The 20,503-nt window shown below is 49.7% G+C and overlaps 3 protein-coding genes across 3 annotated transcripts; all 3 read right to left on the bottom strand.

Moving 5' to 3' along the window:
- Positions 1–1,513: 1,513 nt before the first annotated feature.
- Positions 1,514–4,239, bottom strand: Aspvir_007532 (putative phosphatidate cytidylyltransferase; the record flags this gene model as incomplete). The annotated part of the gene is made up of 2 exons (XM_043270712.1): positions 1,514–3,606; positions 3,666–4,239. 2 exons carry the CDS (start codon positions 4,237–4,239, stop codon positions 1,514–1,516), a joined length of 2,667 nt encoding a protein of 888 aa, XP_043126647.1.
- A 718-nt stretch (positions 4,240–4,957) lies between these two features.
- On the bottom strand, positions 4,958–7,339 carry Aspvir_007531 (diphthine--ammonia ligase family protein; the record flags this gene model as incomplete). The annotated part of the gene is made up of 1 exon (XM_043270711.1): positions 4,958–7,339. One exon carries the CDS (start codon positions 7,337–7,339, stop codon positions 4,958–4,960), a length of 2,382 nt encoding a protein of 793 aa, XP_043126646.1.
- Positions 7,340–8,448: 1,109 nt separating this feature from the next.
- sebA (putative C2H2 transcription factor (Seb1)) lies at positions 8,449–10,454 on the bottom strand (the record flags this gene model as incomplete). The annotated part of the gene is made up of 2 exons (XM_043270710.1): positions 8,449–9,716; positions 9,866–10,454. The coding sequence occupies 2 exons, from the start codon at positions 10,452–10,454 to the stop codon at positions 8,449–8,451; spliced, it is 1,857 nt and encodes a 618-aa protein (XP_043126645.1).
- Between the last annotated feature and the right edge of the window lie 10,049 nt (positions 10,455–20,503).

Genomic DNA, 20,503 nt, shown 5'->3' with positions numbered 1-20,503 from the left:
GAGGGCGCAAGAGGAGCTGCAGGGTAGGCGGCAAAAGGACAATGGTTGTTTGATAAGGAAAGCTCCAAGGTACGCAAAAAGTTAGGAACACCAAAGCTGCTGGGTATTCATGAAAGAGCCAGAGGCGTTCAAGTCAAAGGCAAAAATAGGCTGCGAGATCGGCTAGTAGAGAGATAGGTGGGAAGCAAGCTTGATCCAAGGAACGTAATGACTGTCAACTATGGGGGGAGGGAAGAGTCGACAGTTCAGGTAGGCAGTAGTAGGCGTAGGAGGAGTGTGACCCAGCGATAACAGACGTTTGGAGATAAACCTTAGGCAAAAGTCAGGTAATGTGACCGGGGGGGAAGGTCTTAGGTAAGGCGGTCAGAAGGGCGGCAGCGGAATGGGAGACGATCAGGGCCAATCACGGCAGATGATGCAGCGATAAGCAGGAGGCAATGGAGCTGGCTGGGGTTCTTGCTTAGGTACCTACACTTACAGTAGCACGCCCGTATTGTTATGGAAAGAGCAAGTAGAGGAGTGCTTATGATGACAATGATGCAAATGATGCAATCTGACAAAAGAAAGGATGGGAATGATGAAGATGATGAGCAATGGAGATGACTGGGGGATGATGATGAAGACGAAATGACAAGAAGCGGCTAAACCGCTTAAGGTAAAATAGCTCCCTCCCTGGATCCCCACCATGGAGATCCATGATCGACAATGGCCTGAGGCCGGAATGGCTAATTTTTGAATCTTACAATTTCCATGATTGCGTCGCCCTTGAAATTGAGTAAGGCAGATTTAGATCCATGGGTGTTACATGTACTCTTACAATGTAGGTGCTCCAGCTCTAGGTAGAGAGGTCATTCCTACCTGTACAACTTTCGCAGGTATCATCTGTCATGGTCTTAAGTGACTCAACTTTCCAAGTACCCTCACAAGTATGACTCAGTCAAATGATACTTCGAAGCTGCGAGTACCTAGTTCAGGGCACTTGAAGGTACTGGAACTGATAGTAAATCAAGTGACTCAATAAACTTACAGGTTCATGCGTAATGTCATCTGCTAATTTGATTTAAGTTACTGAGGTAACTGACTGTTTGCAGCACCTCATACTTGGTTGTGATGCACCCACTGCATCATTGGAATGGATGGGCAGACTTCGCTCATCTCTGGTTCTCTGCTGGTGTATGATTCTAGACTTGTCCGTTCGGAGTAGGAATATCTCTCTTAAAGTAAATTGTCAGAAAAGAAAAAACGCTGTCTATTGTACCTCGTCTAAGCGCTTCAAATCAGGAATCATGCATTATGCCTATAACATCAATAGAGGAGAATTCGGATTCATGAGTAGCTTCATATCCAGTGGTATTGTGCTCGTTTCAAGTACTGGATGGCTCTGCGCTCTCTTCCAGTAAGCTAAATTGCCAGCGATGGAAATCGAGAGGGTAGTATAATACGCGAACATTCAGACCTGCAACTCATTCCTTCGGAGGAATCGCTTAAGACCAGATGAGATCTAGGTAATCAATCATAGACCAAGCCCTCTGACCAGCAACCACAGTATGATCGGCACAACCACATTATCATTGCATCCAGTGAGAATCGCTTCGGTTGCACTGGTCGCACCAGCGGCCAGAATGGCTTTGAGAACCGTAACCGGCCAGAAATACTGCCCCGGCTCATCCGATCCCTTCATGGGCCATTGTCCTACCGTGAGCCAGATGCACCCGAACAAAAGCCCACAGAATACGGCGACGACAAAGGCCACGCTGCCCTCGATGGATTTTCCGCCCCCCCAGAACCACTTGCGCCGTCCGAATCGCCGTCCGATCAATGAGGCGGCTGCATCTCCCATGCCGACGCAGATCACACCACTGACCATACTGACATCCCTTGAGCTGATATTCCACCCGCTCCAAGGACTATCTCCCGTGCGCGAGACATCAGCCAGGGAAAGCCATAGAGGAATGGCGCATCCGATGAGGAGAAAGATATGAGAGATGATAACGGGGCCCCGATGGTCACGCCCATCGACATAGGGCGCCAGGAAGTACGTCAATGGCCGAGATATCGGCGGAAGTTGCGAGGCTCGGAAGAGGTCTAGAAGGAGAAAGACCGCCAAAACTAATGCAAGAGCCAGAGCACAGAATGCCGGGTCGACATAGACCGTCGGGAGGAACATCAGCACCATCATGCCGTGGAAGACTTTGCGTCTTGTGTCTACTTCCGCGATGGACCTGAGCTTGAAGACGACAACCATCCCCGTCAGAAGCACAAGGATGCAATAAGCAGTAATGATCAGACGCGTATTTGCTTCGCCAAAAGTACTTTGACGAAGGTGCTCAACCCAGCCGAACGAGCAATAAGCGTGGAGACCCTCCTCGTCCAAGCGCGCCGGTAGAGATATCCAGTGGTCCAGGTTCCACATAACGACCCAGAACCTGAACCACGATATATTACCCAACAGGTAGCCAAGGGCCCATCCAAACGGCTCTTCTCCACCTAACGCTTGTTCATCAACGTATTTTCGAATGGGACCGAGGATTATAACTAGTACGGCAGCGTACGTGTAGAGAGCATAGAGCCACTTGCGTACTTGAGCCTGCGGAACAGTCATTGTAAGGAATGATGAGAGCCCAGGGGCCATTGATCGCTTCCGCCTGCCACTGGGGGTCGTCCGGACTCTATCGGTGCGCACAACTTCCCCAAAAGTTGAGATGGTGTGCCGCCGGCGATGTGTGGCATGTCGCTCAAAGATCTCCTCCGCGCTCACTTTGTCCACGGCGGAGATAGGTTCCTTGATCGGGATATTGTTCCGAGTTTCCTGCATAGTCTTGCGTGATTTGAGCAAACGACCTGGTGAGTAATCGCTATCCGACATGGCATCTTCGGACGAAGCGGTCCGACACAGCCTCTGGCAGACCTTGTGGTCGATCAAGTTCAAGATATGCTTTGGTGACCGCGGTGACCGGGATGACCTGGGGGATCGCCTGAATTTCCAGGTGGGAATTCTTGCCAGAACCACCTCCCATCGAAGGACATGCCGGCAAGAGGCGAAAAGGCAGAGACCACCGAGCCAGATGAGTGCCTTGAGAATCTCTGCTTGTGGGGAGGCCGCAAATAGAAACAAATTAATCAAAGCGGTCGCCAGAAGCTGCAATTCCGCTGGAAGGATACTAGTAGTCAACAGGAAATCTAGAGTGGGTATCAATGCTTGGTGCAAAGGAAAAACAAGAGTCAATAGCTCCGAATTAAGACCATGAAACGAGAGAGGTGTAGGCGTTGAGTTGTCTGCGGACCAATGCTCCGAAACCAGTATGGGTATCAAAGTAATGAACCAATGAGGAATGCTGTGACCATTAACCAGACCGTGTAGAGGAACGACCGGGACAGGTAGCGACGAGATACTGAGGAGGATGTTGGGTAGTATTAACGGAGGTCTATGGTGCGACAACGACAACGAGACGAAGATGGGTATTAAGATCGGATAGAGGAGAGGAGCGGGCTCGAATTTCGACGGAACTGTGAAGGAAAATAGTTTGGAGAACCGTAGGCGTCGTGTCTGGTGTAAAGGGTACACCGCATAGAGCACAGTCACAAGAAGAGTATGAGCAAGGAGCTCTATCCCAAATCAGTAAGCCATACCTAGCACCGACACGAGACAAGAATCAGTCACAAACCTTTTCTCCACGTCCGTGCAATCGCCCTAGCGCCGTCCTGCCATAAGACGACACCACCGACAGAGAGCAACAACGCGGTCTCTGAGAGCCTCCGGAACACCTCAATTCGAACCTTTCTGCGGGCCTTGTCTCTCAGCTTGCGTACTTCGGCTTCTGCTTCCTCTCCCGAGCTCCTTCGCGAACTTCGCGACGACGTCGACCGGGCGAATGATGGCCACGTGCGCAATGTCGGATACCACAAGTCACTATCGTCTACGCCATTCCAGCTAGATCGAAGCCCTTTGCGTGGCCGTGGGGGTGGGGCTGGCAGGCCTTTTAAGATACCCGTACTCTCATCGTCCGCTTCTGTCCCGCTATCGCTGGAGGTCTTAGCCCATTGTGACAAGTTCCGGGACGGTCGATCGCTGTGGTCTGTCAACACCGACGGTGTCTCGGCACATTTCAGGCCCTTTCGGTGATATGGATGGGGTGAACGAGATAATAGCCGGAGGCGATCAGCAGCAGGAATGTCTAAGTCGCTGGCGTTTCGGCCCGGGATAAGTCCGTCTTCCTCCTCGCTCAGCTTGGAGGCCATAGCGCCATGAATGGTTTTCGGGAAGGTCTCTATAATAACAAGTACGTCATGTCGGGTTCGGAGTGCGGAGAGGGGGTTACTGTTGTAAATAAATTAGCAAAAGCACCATCTCGATCAAAGAAGAGTATCGCTTCGTTTCACTCACGCAATTGCCAGAACAGACGGATTGGGTCGTAGCGACTGAAGCGAACGAGGCGGAGGGTTGTCGCTTGTTATCGGGTTGGACGCAAAAGGCGGAAGAGCTACTATTTATTCGCTTATCACATGCTTTTTGACTTCGACGATGTCCTTACGGCACCACTCGAAAAGAACCTAGCACTAGCAGACAGGAAGGAAAAATGTACCACGAGATCGGTGACTAATTCATATGAAAAGTCATGTCATCAAATTTTCTGCCTTTGTTGAGTCGGAATCCCTGTCAGCGGTTACATCCAGTCAACTGCCAGATTAGGTCCAGGCCTGCTGTTGGTGCGCCACGCGTTCGTCCCAACCATTCTTGGCCGCACGGTCTACGAATGGAGAGATGCAAAGACAGGTTCGAAATTGCGGCGCAGTCGTAGATTGCCGTTTCTTACTACTGACGTCTGATCACGCTTATCTCGGATTATTATGCCCAATCAGCCTTAAAGGGCGCTCAACAGCATCATGTGTGGTTGTATGCATGTTTTCGTGAAACGCATCTCCTCGATTGATACTGCACCAATAGACCAGGACCTCTCTATGACTCAAGGCTCTGGAAAATAATACCAGCTGCCAGCCTGCGTCCCTTGTGACCCCAGACTGACTTGCATGGGACGACTTCCCCTGGCCAGGTACCCAGGGGGAACGCCTTTGTGGCATAGATCACTGCGTGCGATAAGGCTGGGGTTACCGTGTGGGCAGCTAGAATTTGCTGTAATGATGATTTCAGATCGCATTCTGACTTCTCCATGTCGATTTCGATAGTAGTGTAGCCCACTTTCTGTTCTGTGACTGCCTTGATGGTGCGTCCTTGGTCTGTTTCTTCTGCGTTCAATTCCAGTTTATCGCACCGGTAGCCCAGACCTTGCCATTCAATATCACTGGCGCGAGGTAGTTCTTCAACCTGGACGGCTAGGAAGGGAGGAATTACTCCGCTCGATCGCAGCACTTCGAAGTTCGGTATCGGGGCCGAGACCGTCGCCTTGGTGGTTTGCTCTTGTGCCCTGCCTCCGTATTTGATATCCCACACGTCAAACGTAGACTCTTCTTCGTCGACCGATTCATCGTCGCATTGACTGTTCATGGTCTCCCAGATGTGCCAGGCTACTCGAGCCTTAGCAGCGATGTTTTCTGCACCTGTTATAAATGCAACTGCTCCAAGCCACCAGTCGACCTGCATGGCTGCACCGATCCTCCACATATGCTGAAGAGAGAGCACTGCCCGTAGAGAGTAGTCCGAAAGCCACGATTGTTCCTCAGCAGGTGCGCGGTCACAGACCATTTGCATAGAGGCTGGCTCTAGAGGGATCTGCCCAGCAATATATACTATACGCTCGGCTCCTCGCAGAGGAATAGACATGGCTTGCGAATACGGCCCAATGTTGGCCGGTGCCCAGTACGAACGAGACTGAACATGAAGGCCTTGCCGCGAATCTCTGTCTCCCAAATCAACTATGAATGAGACCATGACATTCACGCCTTCAGGCAGCTCATCTGCGCAGGCCACTGTGGCTCTTGCCGGGGGATTAGGTTTCTTGAAAAGCGAGACGTAGGTGTTGTTCATCGATGCAAAATCCGCCATGGAGCGGAGCAGCACTGTAGTGAAGACAATATCCTCAGTCGATCGAGGTACGTCAGTGGAAGACTGCAGGATCGTCCTGATCTGCCTGGCAATGCCTTTCATCTGTTCAGCGGCCTCGGTGCCTGCCTCAGGCGCTGTGATGTTGCAGATGTGCCATATCCCGCCGTTCCTCAATTGACGAGGCTCGCACTTGATACCTCCAGCGCTGATCGATCCAGCCAGTGCTTCACCTCCGTAACTTCCTGAAACCGACCGCACATCGTCTAGAACACGAGAAAACGCCTCATCCAGCAGCATCGGCTGTCTCACCGACTGCGGCGTGATCGCATCTCCCTCCGCAGCCGTCTTAGGCACGCATCGAGCCCCTTTCAATCTCACATACCCAACGCCACCCTCACCCGTCCGCACCTCCGTCTCACAAACCTCAATCCTCGATCTCCAAAGAAACCCAGGCCCATCGAGCGCCAAACTCTCATACTCCCCTCCCTCCCCCAGCACGGCGCCCCTCAGATCCTCCGGCGCAGCAAACCGCTTCATCCCATTCACAATACGCCTCCGCAACGCCCCATCCGCCGACGACACATCCCCCCACAGAAACCCCTCATCCAAACCCCCAGAAGCAACCTTGATGATCCGCGCCTCACACCCGCAAGCAGCCATGTCCTCCAACAACCCCGCATCGCCCACCACCGACGACACCGCCGAGACCGCCCTCCGCTCCGCAGGGGCAGGCAGCACGGGATACTGCCACAGCCAAGCAAGCGGCACGAGCCCCAGCCTCGCAGCTACATTCTCGATCCTCGTCCGCTGGTACGTGGACAAGATGGCACCGGCCGAGACGGCGTTCGCTTCGGGATGAGCCGCTTGTATCCGTCTCAGGAGGGGGACAAGCGACTCCGTCTCGTCCTGCAGGTGCTGCCTGTGTTCCTCGGCTGAGGGCTCAGGCTCAGGCTCGTCGGCCATTTGGTCTGCGGCGTTGTGCCGGTAGATACGGGAGGTGTCGACCGCGTCGCCGGTGATGGGGGCCCGGTAGAGCGGGATGCCCAGGGCGGCTTCGTAGAGCGGGATCACGCTGTGCCCGATTGTTTGATACATGAAGCTGTCGATATCTTCTTCTTCTCCTTCTTCGTCTTCTTCCTTGGGATGTTCATGATTATCCTTTGCGGCAGTACCGGCCGCCTGTCTGGATGTAGACGGGTACAGGTTCGCTAGAGCGACGACCTTGTGTCCGTTTCTGATGCAGTGTAGGATGGAGTAGAGCGAGTCTTTCCCGCCTGATATCAAGGCAATCACGTTTAGCCCTGGTGTTGCTGGGGAAGTCTGTGATGGTGGCGACATTGTCGCTGGAGGTTGTCCCGCTTGAGCCTGCAGCGCACTGAGGGGCGCATCCAATAAAGCACCCTTCTTTCTGTCTTTACGTCTTCTTGAATTGTGTTCCTCCTTCTGATTTGAATTGTAATGTTCAGTGTGGGGAATACCAGGTGGTGATCTGACAGTCGACTACGTTAAAGCAAAACACTGGAATGGAAGCGCCGCATTTTGCAAAATTTTGAAATCTGGATCTATACATGCGAGGTGCCCCATTTCAGGTGTGCGCCATACAACAATTGACACCCTCACAACCATGTCGTGAAGTTAGATAACAAATGTCAACCTTGCAATATGACATATATTTTCTCTTTGCTGGAGTACTGTCTCATTTTTCAGGCAGGAATTCTTTCGCCAATTCTTCAGATTACCACTAGCTCTGCCACTACAAATGGTATGCGCAACAGATTATTAGATCAAAGGGGAATAATGCAAGGTATAAATAAGTTCAGTCACAGCGAGGAAGGTAATACACACAAGGGGTATGAGATGGGTGAAAAATAATTGCTTTAAAGGCAGATTAGATGGTACATGTGGCCAGCACAGTAATGAACGGGGAGGAACGAAAGCATGTGGAAAAGATATTACATCAAATAAGTCACAAAGAATGCAAGATGAGAGAACAGTATATGAAAAGAAAGGTGAACAGGCGAAAGCTGGAAAGGCTGTAGGCCACCAATCCTTCGCCGTGAAGAATAAATAGAAAGACAGAGAAGGAGAAGGTGAGAAAACGAATAGTGCCCAAGTCAACCGTCCGCGCCAGAAAATGATAGGTATCGTTATGCGCTCTATAGATTTTGGTCCAGTACCCTGGACTCCAAGTGCGCCCAAGCTCGATTGCAGTCCGGGCAGCCCAAAGCCTCCGTCCTTGTAAGAGCAAGGAGCTCGTATGCCTGGAACCTTCCCCCTCTTATAACCCACCGATGCAAACAGTCCTAACGCCAATCCAAGGAAACGACCAAGCCAGATCCACCCAGCCCTGATGTGGAAGAATGATTAGGAAAGTATATTAAGTATTAGGAGAGCTCCTGGTCGCATCGCATCATTATAGAGCTTCTAGTACTCTCGCAAACGGAAGTTCAGACAAGGTCCTCCCGTCGGCGCTTCTTGGCAGGCCGCTCACCGACGGACGATGTGTCTGAAATTGTTCCGTCAGATGACTCGCTCGTCGTCGACTTGCTCGTTGCGGCGTTAGCGGCCTCGTACAGAGCGAGGCCCAGAGCCCTCGGCTCGGGCTCATCGAACGCGGATTGGGTGTTTGAGCTGTTTGTGTCGATGACACCCATCACAATGGAACCACCGCCATGAGTCCTGGCATGCTGAGCAAGGTTGTCGCTGCGAGAGAACTTCTTGCCGCACTCATGGCACTCAAACGGCTTGTCCTGAGTGTGAAGCGAGCGGTAATGACGCTTTAGGTGCTCCTGACGACGGAAACGGCGAGAGCAGAGCGAGCAGACAAACGTCTTCGAGGGGTCGTCGGTCAAGGATTGCTTGCGACCGCGACGATTGACAGAGACAGGAGCAGCCGGGGACTCAGAGCTGGATGCATTGGCAGTCGAGTTTTGACGCGAAGAAGCAGTCGACTGCTGGACTGTGGAAGTCGTCTCAGAGTGGTCAGACCGGCTGTTGGCGGAAGCCTGAGTCTTTTTGGCAAGGCTACCCGAGCCGCTCTCCGACGTGCTCGCCCTCTTAAACGACCTGCGAGAGGTGACTCTCTTCTTCGAGCTCATTTCCTCAGTGTTTTGTGTAGCATCACCCTCGGCTGCGATAAGATCAGAGGGCTCCACAGAAGGAAGACCGGATTGAGCAAAGGCCTCTTGGTCGTCCAAATCTTCCAAGCTGCGCTCACTCAAGAACTCGTCTTCATCAACGAGGTATGTGCCCAGTCGTTGTCGTTTATCGCCCAGGAAGTAGGTGTTTCCAATAGGGTGGAAATCGACGAGCTTGTTAGCAAACTCGTCCTCTGAATCAAAGTCGGAGAAACTGTCGAAAGTGGGCAGTGAACCGAGGGGATCCTCGGAGGAGCTGGAGAATGAAGGCGACAAGCCCTCGTGAACCGGCAATGTCACAGTTGCGCTGCCCAAAACAACCTTGGGTTCCTCCTCATTGCAGGAAAGAGTAGGCAATGGCGGTAGCTCTGTAGGTGCTCCGACTGACGATTCGACGGTAAGCTGTCGAGGATCGCAAAAGTCGGATCCAGAGGGCTCAACTGAGAGAATTGACTGAGGATGAGAGATAAAAGCTGAAGAGTCCGGAGAGGGCGATGGAGAAAGGGATGGGCAGGACCCATGAGCCGATAGGAGATCTGAGCTCTGGCTGGCGGTGAGGGATGCAGGTTGGATAAACACTGGAACGGGTTCAGTTAGCCCCTGCTTAGCCCTAGATTCTCCCCAAACACAATCCCCGCAACATTATCTTTCAACACACGCGTTCAATGTACAAATATTAAAAATGGAACAAAACAATAGACTGAACACCAGAAAATCTTTCACTTACCAGGTGTCAAAGGAGGCGAGTCAGATCGCGACCAGTCAGTGTTGGCCAAGAGCTCACAGTGAACATCGCTCTCGCAACCCTCCTTCACCCCTTCCACCTTCTCAAATGAGAAGAAGCAATCGTTGATCGGGGTGTGAAGAGAGCCATTGCTGGACGGGGGGCTGCTGATGGTGCTTCCAGATGTGGACAGAGGTGGGGTCGAGGGGAACCCATAGAAGTCATTACTGACGAATCGTGTGTCCAGAGGCGTGAGAACTGGGGAGTCCTGCTGCACGATGATGGTAGGCTTGAGATGGCTTGGCTGTGGGGATGCAATGGGAGTCATGCTCAGGGCACCTCGGAAGGCATTGGTTGTGGCCATCTGATGCATGTTCAACACAGGTTGAGCAGCGTAGACGGGCTGTTGTTCTGGCATGCTGTGTTGTTGCTGTGCTTGTTGCTGTGGGAAAGGCGGCACTTGTCCATAGTACTGCATCTCGGACGGGTGACTGGTGAAAGGTTGCTGCCGCGATTGCGACTCTGTTGGGTAGTATGCAAATGATGGCTGTCCCTGCACTGGGGTCTGTGCCATGGTGTATGTTGCATCCATTGCTGTGGGTTACTGTGTCTGACTTTGAACAAGAGTTAGTTATTATACCGCAGTCAGGTAACAGTGGTGAGTCAGGAAAGCCACGAACAGATAAAGAGACTAGGACTCAAGAGGATATGAAGCTCTAATCCTTCTGCCTTGCTGTTTGCTGAGTATGCTATATGTATAATGGACCTGTATGTGTCCTCCAGTGCGTTTGTTGGCGAAGTCGCAGCTCGACGAAGAGTGGCGAATATTAGGCGACAATACTGGAGATGAATGAGTGTATATAGAGGGAGTGTCTCTTCTTTTGAATGAAGGAATGACTGGAGGGATCGACAGTTGGATCTTCCTTCCCAGCCTTGGATACTGATCTTATATCCAACGTAGACGAGTGTCTGAAGTCTGTTAAAGGAAAGACAGGGACCTCTTTTCGATACGAGCCAAACCACAAGATCTATCTATATGATTTGGAACGCTCTCGATCAAGGTACCGGGAGACAGATAAATGACACGGGAACAGAAAGAGAGATATAGGAAAGGGAAAAAAGAAGGCAAAAGGTTAAGTAGTAGAAAGAGAGATAAAAAGGAATGGCACGAAGGGAATTAAGACAGAATCTAGAAAGGGAAAAAGTAAAAAAAAATAGTTCAGAAATCCATAGAGAATAAGAAGAAGATCAATGCAATGGAGACTACACTAGAGTACAGTACAGAGAGGAAACTGAAAGTCGCGGGGAAATAACGAGAGACAGCCCAGGCCGATAACTATGGGACGAGGAGCGACGGCTAGAAGGGGTGGGCAGCAGAGTGGGCGCTGGGCAGTGGATAAACTGAGCAACTGATCTGCCTGTGCTACAGCTTCGTAGCGCAATTGGTAGTGGCTTCTTAGTCGTACTTTTAGTTCTAGTATTAAGGTACTTAGTTTCTCTCTGGAGGTGCACATGTGGGAGCAGTGGCTTATACTGAGGTGGTGACAAAAAATAATCCTGTCTTAGTAATTTATTAGTAGTACTGCAATAAAAAAAATAAATTATATTAAAACAAAATAAAAGCAATTTTAAAATACTGTACCATTATTAGATATTATTATTATTAGTAGTATTTTTATCCCATCCTCCCACTCCAAGGTTCGACCACTCCTAATAAAAATACCCAGGAGATATGGTGTCATAACGGCACATGAACCAGACTTTATAAATGATTCTAAATTTTGTTCCTTCGCAGGAAGTATGCAGTATGTGTGAACCATTAATAACAAGGGTACCAGGGCCGGGAGGGTACCGTGCTGGTTTCCAAACTTTTCTTTTCTTGCCTTTGGTTGCAACGCTACAATCTGGGGCTGGAGATATGCACGTCGCATCCTACAAAAGGTCAGAAACGCAAAACTCACTTTTCCTTCAGATACAATGTCTATCGGCCAGTTACAATTGAAATCTGAGAAGCGGAGACCCGTGGGAGGTGGGCCTTGTTCCCATATGGGTAGGTAGGCAGATAGTCTGAGGGTTTTAACAAGAGCCTTTTCATCCTCGCCGTCACGGCAGGAGAAGACAATCATAGTTCGCCATCTCCAACTGACCCAGATACTAAGTCGCAATGCAAAATGTTGTGCTCTTCCTCAATTCGGTCACTGATGGGTAAGATCAACTACCCTAGACAGACTGGTCGAAGAGTCAGCGACGGATCCCGGTCTGTAGACCTGTACTAAAGAGTAATCTCCACCACTTCGGCCGGGGAACCCAAAAAGGTCTTAGTGAGTGGCGCTCAAGAGCACGAGTAGGAAACATTAGTTGGATTTGGGCCCAGTCCCAGGCCCTGTTGCGAATGGAAAGTTGGCTTCGATATTAGTACACAGTTAGATTGTTACAGGAGATACGTGGTACTAGAAGCAGAGTTGAGAGAGGTGGAAACAAGAGCGTATCCTACCACGAAATGCGGAGACTTCTTTCTTGCTGTCTTTCCACCAAATATGGACACCTTGTCTCACCGTACACCAGCCAACAGACGGGGCGATAAATACAGTTAGTGGTCGGCAAATACCGCAGCGGCGCAGCACTGTCTGAGGGCAGTGGAGAGACCTAGCCTATGGGACTTGAAATGTCGACGAACGCCGTTGTCACCTTGACAGTCTTGTCTCATGTATTAGTATCTGATGGGGATCAATGATTGGTGTGATCAGAAAAATTGGACTGTGAATTGCCACTGTCCCCGAGACCTCAGCTTCAAAGACAGTAGAGAGATACGCAATACTACTGCTGGAATTGAAAATGCTCCTATTTGTCTCTCCCTCACCCCCAAAATAGTTGCCTCCAGTAAAGAACGATAATTCAGTTCTTCCTTCAAACCAGCTGACGCGCGTATGCCGATGGAGTCACGTCCACACCCATCTCTGAGGAATAACACTCTCAGCTTCATATATTTTTCTCTGCAAGAACTGACTTTGAAGGTCCCCATTTGCCAACCTTAGCCTCGTTCCAACGGAGCACGCATCAACTGCAGCTTATCAGTGGACTATTTCCCATGGGTTTGGTGACTGGGAGCGCTTGGAGTCCAGCCAGTCACAGAAAATCCTAGCAGGATGGATGAAGTGGGGGCGCTCATCCTCTTGCGCAACTTTGCAGGAACTGAGGAAAGGTGATGTGGCAGAGTGGCAGGTAACTCTTTTTGCCGCCGCGCTGATAGTGGTTACTGGTTAGTAGAATGCTAGATAGAAAGATAGTAGTGATAACCAAGGCTTTACCTAAATTGTTCAGGGTGGTCCATCCCAAAGATTTGAGCTGGTCAACCTATCAGGAGATAGCATAGTTTCTTTTCCACTTCGATCCAACCAAAAGTTGGCGAGACTAAGGTAAGTGCGCTCAAGCTGCATTGAAAGCCAATAGACTCTGCCCGTGATGGGAAAATTGACTCGCCCGGCTAGGCTAGACGGCCCCGCTGGCGTATCCCGTCCGCCATTTGGGGAACTCCGTCATTCCAATCAAAGAGACAAAATAATACACAGGCAGATCAAATGATGAGAATGGTAGCTTGATGGTTTAGATACGAGACTGATGAACAGTAGATCAGCATTGCAAAGTTCCAACGGGATCAGCGAGTGGGTAGTTCAGCCTGTTACATAAGGGCAAAGTCATCATCAAGCCAGTCGCTAATCAGCATCAATTCCTTCGTGCAGCAGCAGTCTGCCTATCTAAATTTCAGAGCACTGCTCTGATTGGTTCAACCCGTGACCACGTCGCTCAGGACTTTCCTTGGGTTTCGGGAACGAAACAATTGCGCATCATCTGCTTCTCGAATGACATGAACCCAATTTACGTCAGCAATATAAAATGTGAGAATCAATCTGAGAGGCATGATTGATTACTTAGAGCAGTGGTGAAACGGTAGCGAGCAGGGTCCACTGCCGCGGAAATGATGGCATGTTCTTCCAGACCGACATTCATATCGTCCTATTTGCTCTGGCTCTGAGAGAGGCAGAAGGCATGTTTGATTGTGTGTACGTGAATTCAAACTACATCAATATGCGATCCATATTTCATATGCTGCGGTCGGATACCGAAGCGCTTAGGGAGGAAGACTACTGCTCATCCTGAAACACCACCGTCAATAAGTTTCTTTTATTTAATGGAGAACATGTAAGCACTGGAGTGCATCTTATTATACTAGCCAAGGAATAGTCCCCCAAAGTATTGAAACTACTCGTACTACTCTTCCTCCGTATGGTAAGAATTGTCGGTTGTCGACCACTCTCGAGATTGATTTTCTGGGGAAGAGAGAACTAGGAAGGCCGGACAAAAACTTTCTTTTGGGGTCTGAAATTTGAGAGGGGCTTGATAGTTGTAATTGCAAGGTAGCACCTTAGGCACTGTTGCACATCATGTGAACAAAGAGCTGCCTCGGAAGTGGAGTGCTTGGGCCTCAGGCACTCTTAGCCTAAGTTTGGGATTCGACCTGTTCAACGGTAGATGGATCAAGTTTGGTCGGGCTACTGCAGGAACAAATGCGGAGAGGCCATGCAATGAGAACATACATATGTCAACCCTTGCTTGGCCGGACGCAAGTTCTTGCTTTGTTCTGTCATATCCATACATGGGTGACTATGTCCAGTAAGCACGTATCCACTCCTACATTTCGTCTGTATGTACCTCTCAAGATGCGGATCAAAATGTAACTGTCAAATCAATTTATCTCTGCTTGGCTGCCTCATTATTCCAAATCCTTTTCATGGTTGACCCCGCCTATCTAAGGGACCTGCTTCGATTCAGCGACATTGCCGCAGAAACCCTTGATGTTGTTTCCTTATCAATACAGCCACTATCTAGCCGCCGGTATTGACTGTTGAATCTGAAAGTTGATACATAGAAATCCGCATTCACCGCCTCCACCTAAGGGAGCTGTCATGGACTCATGATCAACACAACTGAAACATGATGGGCGTAGGATTACTGTTTAGGGCTCAGATGATGAAATGATTTACCGTGCATAGCAAAGTGACAGGACAGAACCACAAGCAAGGGACTCCAGAAGAGCTGTCATATCTTCGTGCCGAAACTGACATATATTCTGGGTCCAGTGAGGAATGCAAAGCCAACAAATCGCAATTTGGGCTTGAATCAAACCCACCATTTGCCACCCGAGACAGCACAGACTATTTCTCCGTAGGTAGTCCCGCATGCCTCTTTTCCAAGGGTACCTGACATATCTGTGTAACACAAAGGAAAGTGCTGGGCCGAGTTTCCGGTTGATTTCTCAAGTCTATGATTTGAGATTTCCCACGTACAGACCGCACAGTCGGGTGCCTTACTGACTGACAGATTGAGAAATGAGACGCCCAGGCTCCCAGTACCTTACCTAAGGTAAATGCTGGAGATCCGTAATGTCCATTGGATGATCTAAAGATAGAATCAGATTTTATTGGTCGACCCCTGACCTTTAATGACGGAAGGAAAAGCTCCCGGGGCCCGGAACGGTCCCCCGGCTGTGTACCCAATTTCCAGTGATAAGACGTTCACACATGGGTCAATATCTACGGATTACAGGAAAAGGTTTCTGGAAGATGATACAAAACCACCACAAAACGATAATTTTTGGTAGTATCTTGGATCCGTCATCGATGCAAACGAAGCCAACTAGACCTCGATATTAAAGTCTCCACTGCAATTTGGTTTAGGGTCGGTTGTCAGCACTATGCGATCACTTAGCTTGACAGTCTACCCACCTCGGCCTCCTCCTCTATGCATGGAAGCTGTACCAATTCGTTCGAGAAGGTAACGTCGAAGGCTCCGAAGCAGTACTAGACTGCTAGTACGCTGTACTATGCCTCCAGATTCCACACTCGAGTTCGCGAATAAATTGATCTGTATGGACTAGTCTATGGAGACCTACTTTCAGCGTCTTCTACGATGTCGACCGTCGGGTACATCATCCGATATCCGTCGAGTACCGGCTGCAGTCACTACTAGTACTACTACTGTATTATTCCGTCCTAGACTGATGCTGTTTGCCTCTGCGTCCTGAGGGCTTGCAGCTGCAGCAAGGGTTATCGCCACAACCGGAGTGCCACCACACAAAGAAACAAAAAGCCGTTGTCGCACAGACGAAAAATGAGATCGAGGAGTCACATCTGTCATTCCCTGCTGCCTGATCATGGACGCAGAAGGATCAACGCTAGGACTGAAATTTGAGTATCTCGATTTTGAATTTCTGATATATCATAAACGTTGAGCCCATGGCATCGGGACTGTCAATCAGTGGTTCCTTACGGAGCCCTGTAATTCGCCCGTCCGATGCGTGTGGTTGACATCCATGATCCTTCCGAGAGTACCTTGCTTTACGGCGGACTGTCTCGGGGTGTCGATAGTCCCTACGTACTTAGGAGTCGATACCTACTATGACAGGTACCTCGTAAGTCGTAACCTACTGCAGACTCCCCACAGTCCGAGCACAGCATGGCTGGCGGACTAACATAGCCTAGAACAAATGGTCGCAACCGTTGTTTTGCAAGATTGTAAATTTCGGTCTGTCGCCGACTTTGTGGAGTTGCAGAGTATGTACAAATCACGGAGCTGCTACGGGATTTGCAAAAAAGAAAGGTAAACATGTCATAGACATCTAACATCACACTTTAAGACACTCACTTTTTCCTGACGATAGCTACCTAGAAAGGATGGGATGTGGGTTTCGATGGCGCATCCGCTTTAGTCGGAGAAAGCGGCTTCGCGGGAAGGTCCTCATATCCCCTTGGACTGGATATTGCACCATTGAATGGTAGGTGACCGTGCGAGTGGGAAATGGGCCTTAATTGAGCGGTTTTCTCCGGGCGAATCAGCTATCGACTACCAGAGCATGTCATTCTTCTTGTTTTGATGTTGATGATGAGGTTGTTGTTCTGGTTGCTCTGAGCTTTAAGGTTAGGTATTAGCTTCGTAGTATGCTACCGAATTAGAATTCGCAGCAAAGTACCTATCTCGGCTGTTTTCTCTGTATCATACCTGGATCCAAGGACTGCTCAAGGTATCAAAACATTCAAACCTAGAAGCTCGGTGTCTGGAAGGAGAAAGAGTGGAAAAATCATATCATTATTTCAGACAGTCATACCTCATAATGTCAAGGCCAGATGCAAATTTAGCCACTCGGGTTCTAGACTTCCACTCTACCACTGTGCAAACTACAAAGGTACATCCGAGACGTCAAACTTTTGACATATCCTGATACTAATCATCATGCAATAATCAATATATGTCCAGTGTTCAACAGCGCCAAGCCGGTTCCCACTGTCATTTCGCACCTAGTGGGAATGGAGTATGTAGTGACTTTCAGGGTAGCACGTCCTTAGACTACGGATACTTTCTGTGACACTTTTGCGGACCGTCATACCATGCATGACAACTCAGGAATCAGGATGGGGTTTTCGGTGACGAGACTCATTGTGCCCTAAGTTAGGCTCCTTGACCCTGTCCAATCTTCAGTAAACTTCAGCTTCCCATTGACCATATGAAAAGCTTATTATCAACGTACCAGAGCACAGGGTTCTGGAATACGAGCATGGCTGTTATGATCTCCACAGCATAAGATGTTGCAGAAACTCAGGGCAGATTGCGCTGTCCAATCTGCTGATTCAAATGCTCATATGATACTCCATGCACACATTATTGCACAATCACACAGTAAGACTACGAATCTGTATTGTCTGACACCATCCTTTCACCGCCAAGCAAAGTAATTCTGAACATCAGTAGATCCCCCACTAAGCCGAGAAGAGCAGGTGGAGGCATGACCGCACCCGACCCGAAAGACTAGTGTTGCTGGTCTGTGGAGGTTTACAAGGACCTTGCTGGAAGGAGCTAAGAGTGCGACACTAGGCTTTTGTGTCGAGCTCCATATCCGAAGGTCGGCAAGCTCGAAATCTGAAACAGACTACGCGTACCCCAACCCTCCAATTACAGGAATGGGCTGACTCGGGAAAAGTGGCGACGAGGTCTGGGTGTCCAGTTATGGTATGTTGTGATCCGTAGTGCCTGTCTTGGTCTCTTGGTAGTATTGAGAATGGTATCTAGATATCGAGCGACACTGTCATGTTTCTGGTACTTTTTTCCGTGCTTGAATGCAGATCCTCATTGATAGGATCCGTGGACAATTCTTGGGGAAAATTACAAGAGAAATTTGTGTTCATACGTTTGGGGAGCATCCGCAGAGCTACTACTTACCTTGGAAGAGGAGCCTGTGCGCTAAGAGTTTCCCCGTTGGAATCTCTCTAGCAGTCTTTCAGAACTAATGATCGGCCTCCTTTCATAGACTTTCGACTAGAGCTCTAACTCACTGGCCTTAGAAGACACCTCGAACATTGGACTCTTTCTTCCAGGGCGGCCCGCTTCAGTACCAGGCTAGAGGTTCCTCCAGCGCCGAGCACGTGCCTTCAGCATCGATAGTAATGGTAATATCTCCGTCCTCCGCCGCCACCATAATCAATGATCTGGCCACCTTCGCTAGACAGTGTCTGTCACCTTGCGCCGGTGCTTGGAGAGATTGCTAAATCTGAAGCAATGGCCATCGGAGAACGATTCAGGCGCAGCAGTTCTACTAACTGCCATCAATGCCAAGCAGTTATATGTCCTCTTAGGATAGTAGTCCTATACGACGGGAGCGTATTCATGGCACCAAGCTTCTCGGGCTAGCTATTTTATCTAAGGCGATCCGCGTCTGAGATTTGGCTGTCATCTCAAATGTTAAATAGTTTGCTAGTGTCGAGTATTTTGACAGAGCTAAATCAACTTGCTGCTGTGGCTGGTCTAAAGCAAACCCCAGTATGCCGGATGCAGTCCGGCACTTACATTAGGCGAAACACACAATGGGGCCAACAGGGCAAGGATTAAGGAATCACTGCGTGTGAAAGAAGCTCTAAATCGACATTTTTGAGTCTGATAGAACGCCCCATTGCGTATTTTTCCAGAGAACAAAATAGCATGTCGTTAGTGGGAGGACTATTGTGGTTGATCCTCATCATCAGCGAGGATCCTAAGTTGAAGGCTCGAACACGTGCACTAATGGCAACCCCTCAGCGCTCACAGCCTGATTGCGTTCAGTGGGTGAGGCTACTGCATGCTAAGTCTCTACGGAGGACGCGGGATGCAGATTGCCCTTCGATTTGTGGAGGTTGGATGGCGCTAGCCCGCTACTGTACCGTACCATAGAGGAAGGGAGGGAGGGTTATGGAGTGAGATTTCCTGTGTGGATGTTTTTCGTTCCTGCGTCTGAGTGCATTGATGGGCAACTGCCATTGGTCGACGACGCCGAGTCTAAGCCATCTACGGTATGTTGTTGATTTTGGATGGTCGCAGCCGAAACGTGGATGAGACTTCGAAGGTTCCCGAGTCCTCCATAGACCATACTACCAGAGAAAGTCTAAGAACTCGTATGATCGTATCTCTCTCAGGTACGGATATGGAGAACCACCAAACTCCCCTCAGGTGGCTCTGAGTCCGATCTCCACGTTTACAACGGACGGCAAGGGTGATGAAAAACAGAGTTTGTCTGGCGCCGCTCACGTCGACTTCACAATGCCATCCCTCTGGTAACTCTCGTGACGAAACTCTAACCTGAAGGTTACTGACCGCTGGGATGGACTCTGCAGCTGCGATGAAGATATGTTTGCCGAGGACCCAGAATATCCGCATATATTATCAAGGCAAAGCGGGGTAGGCTGCTACTATCCAGAAATCGGAGCTTTCGCACCTTACCTGCTAGCTAGCCTGTTAATTCTCTGTTTCTGAGATTGGTACTGGCCTATCACGTTGATGGGCTGGATACGTGTCATACCAGACGGATGGCGGTCCATAACACCCAAACATCCATAACAGGCAGGGAGTTATGAGTAGTGTGCTGGTTATTACGTGTTATAGTGCCTACTACAACTGCAGGCATAATGATCACCAAAGTTTGTGGAGAGTCTCTGGAGCCAGCTATACATTTGATTTTCAGGTCTAGCTCCAGATTTGAGAGGAATTGTCACTGTTTGCTGATACGGAGAGTGCAGATATCGAATCGAATCTCCGCTTACGAAGCTAGGACAGGCCATCTCAAATAGTGCGATCCTGACATGTCCAGGTGTGAACTCTATCTGGAAGGATTCACTATCGCGCAACTCCACATTCCAAGATACCCCTCTGAGTCTTTGAGTACTTGGCCGAGAAGCTCAGAGGCTAATCAGCTGCGGTTATCTCGTCAGGCCGCGATGCTCCAATCGAGTTTTGAAGGCGTGGGTCGCCAGAGGGACCTTGCATGAGACAACTGGAACGGTCATTGGTCTGGAGCTGGAAAGGAATGCGACAATACGGTGCGCTTTCACAGCTTTGCGCCTTGATCGACGACGTCTCCAAAGTTCAAACCGTCGTTCATGATCGACGTCCGATTCCGCTTTGGAAGTCTCCCAACCACTGGCTCCAGATACTGCCATTTTGGGAGGCAGAAATCAATTTCTTCTCTCGCTGCTGCTCGGCGTAATGCCGAACAGCACCACTGATTGTCGGTTGAGGAGTGATCTAGGAGAGAAGCGATAAGCGTATGAGGTATTCCCTTGG

Source organism: Aspergillus viridinutans (assembly GCF_018404265.1).
Source record: "Aspergillus viridinutans IFM 47045 DNA, scaffold_5, whole genome shotgun sequence".
NCBI classification, from domain to species: Eukaryota; Fungi; Ascomycota; class Eurotiomycetes; order Eurotiales; family Aspergillaceae; genus Aspergillus; species Aspergillus viridinutans.
This window is presented reverse-complemented; position numbering and strand designations above follow the sequence as displayed.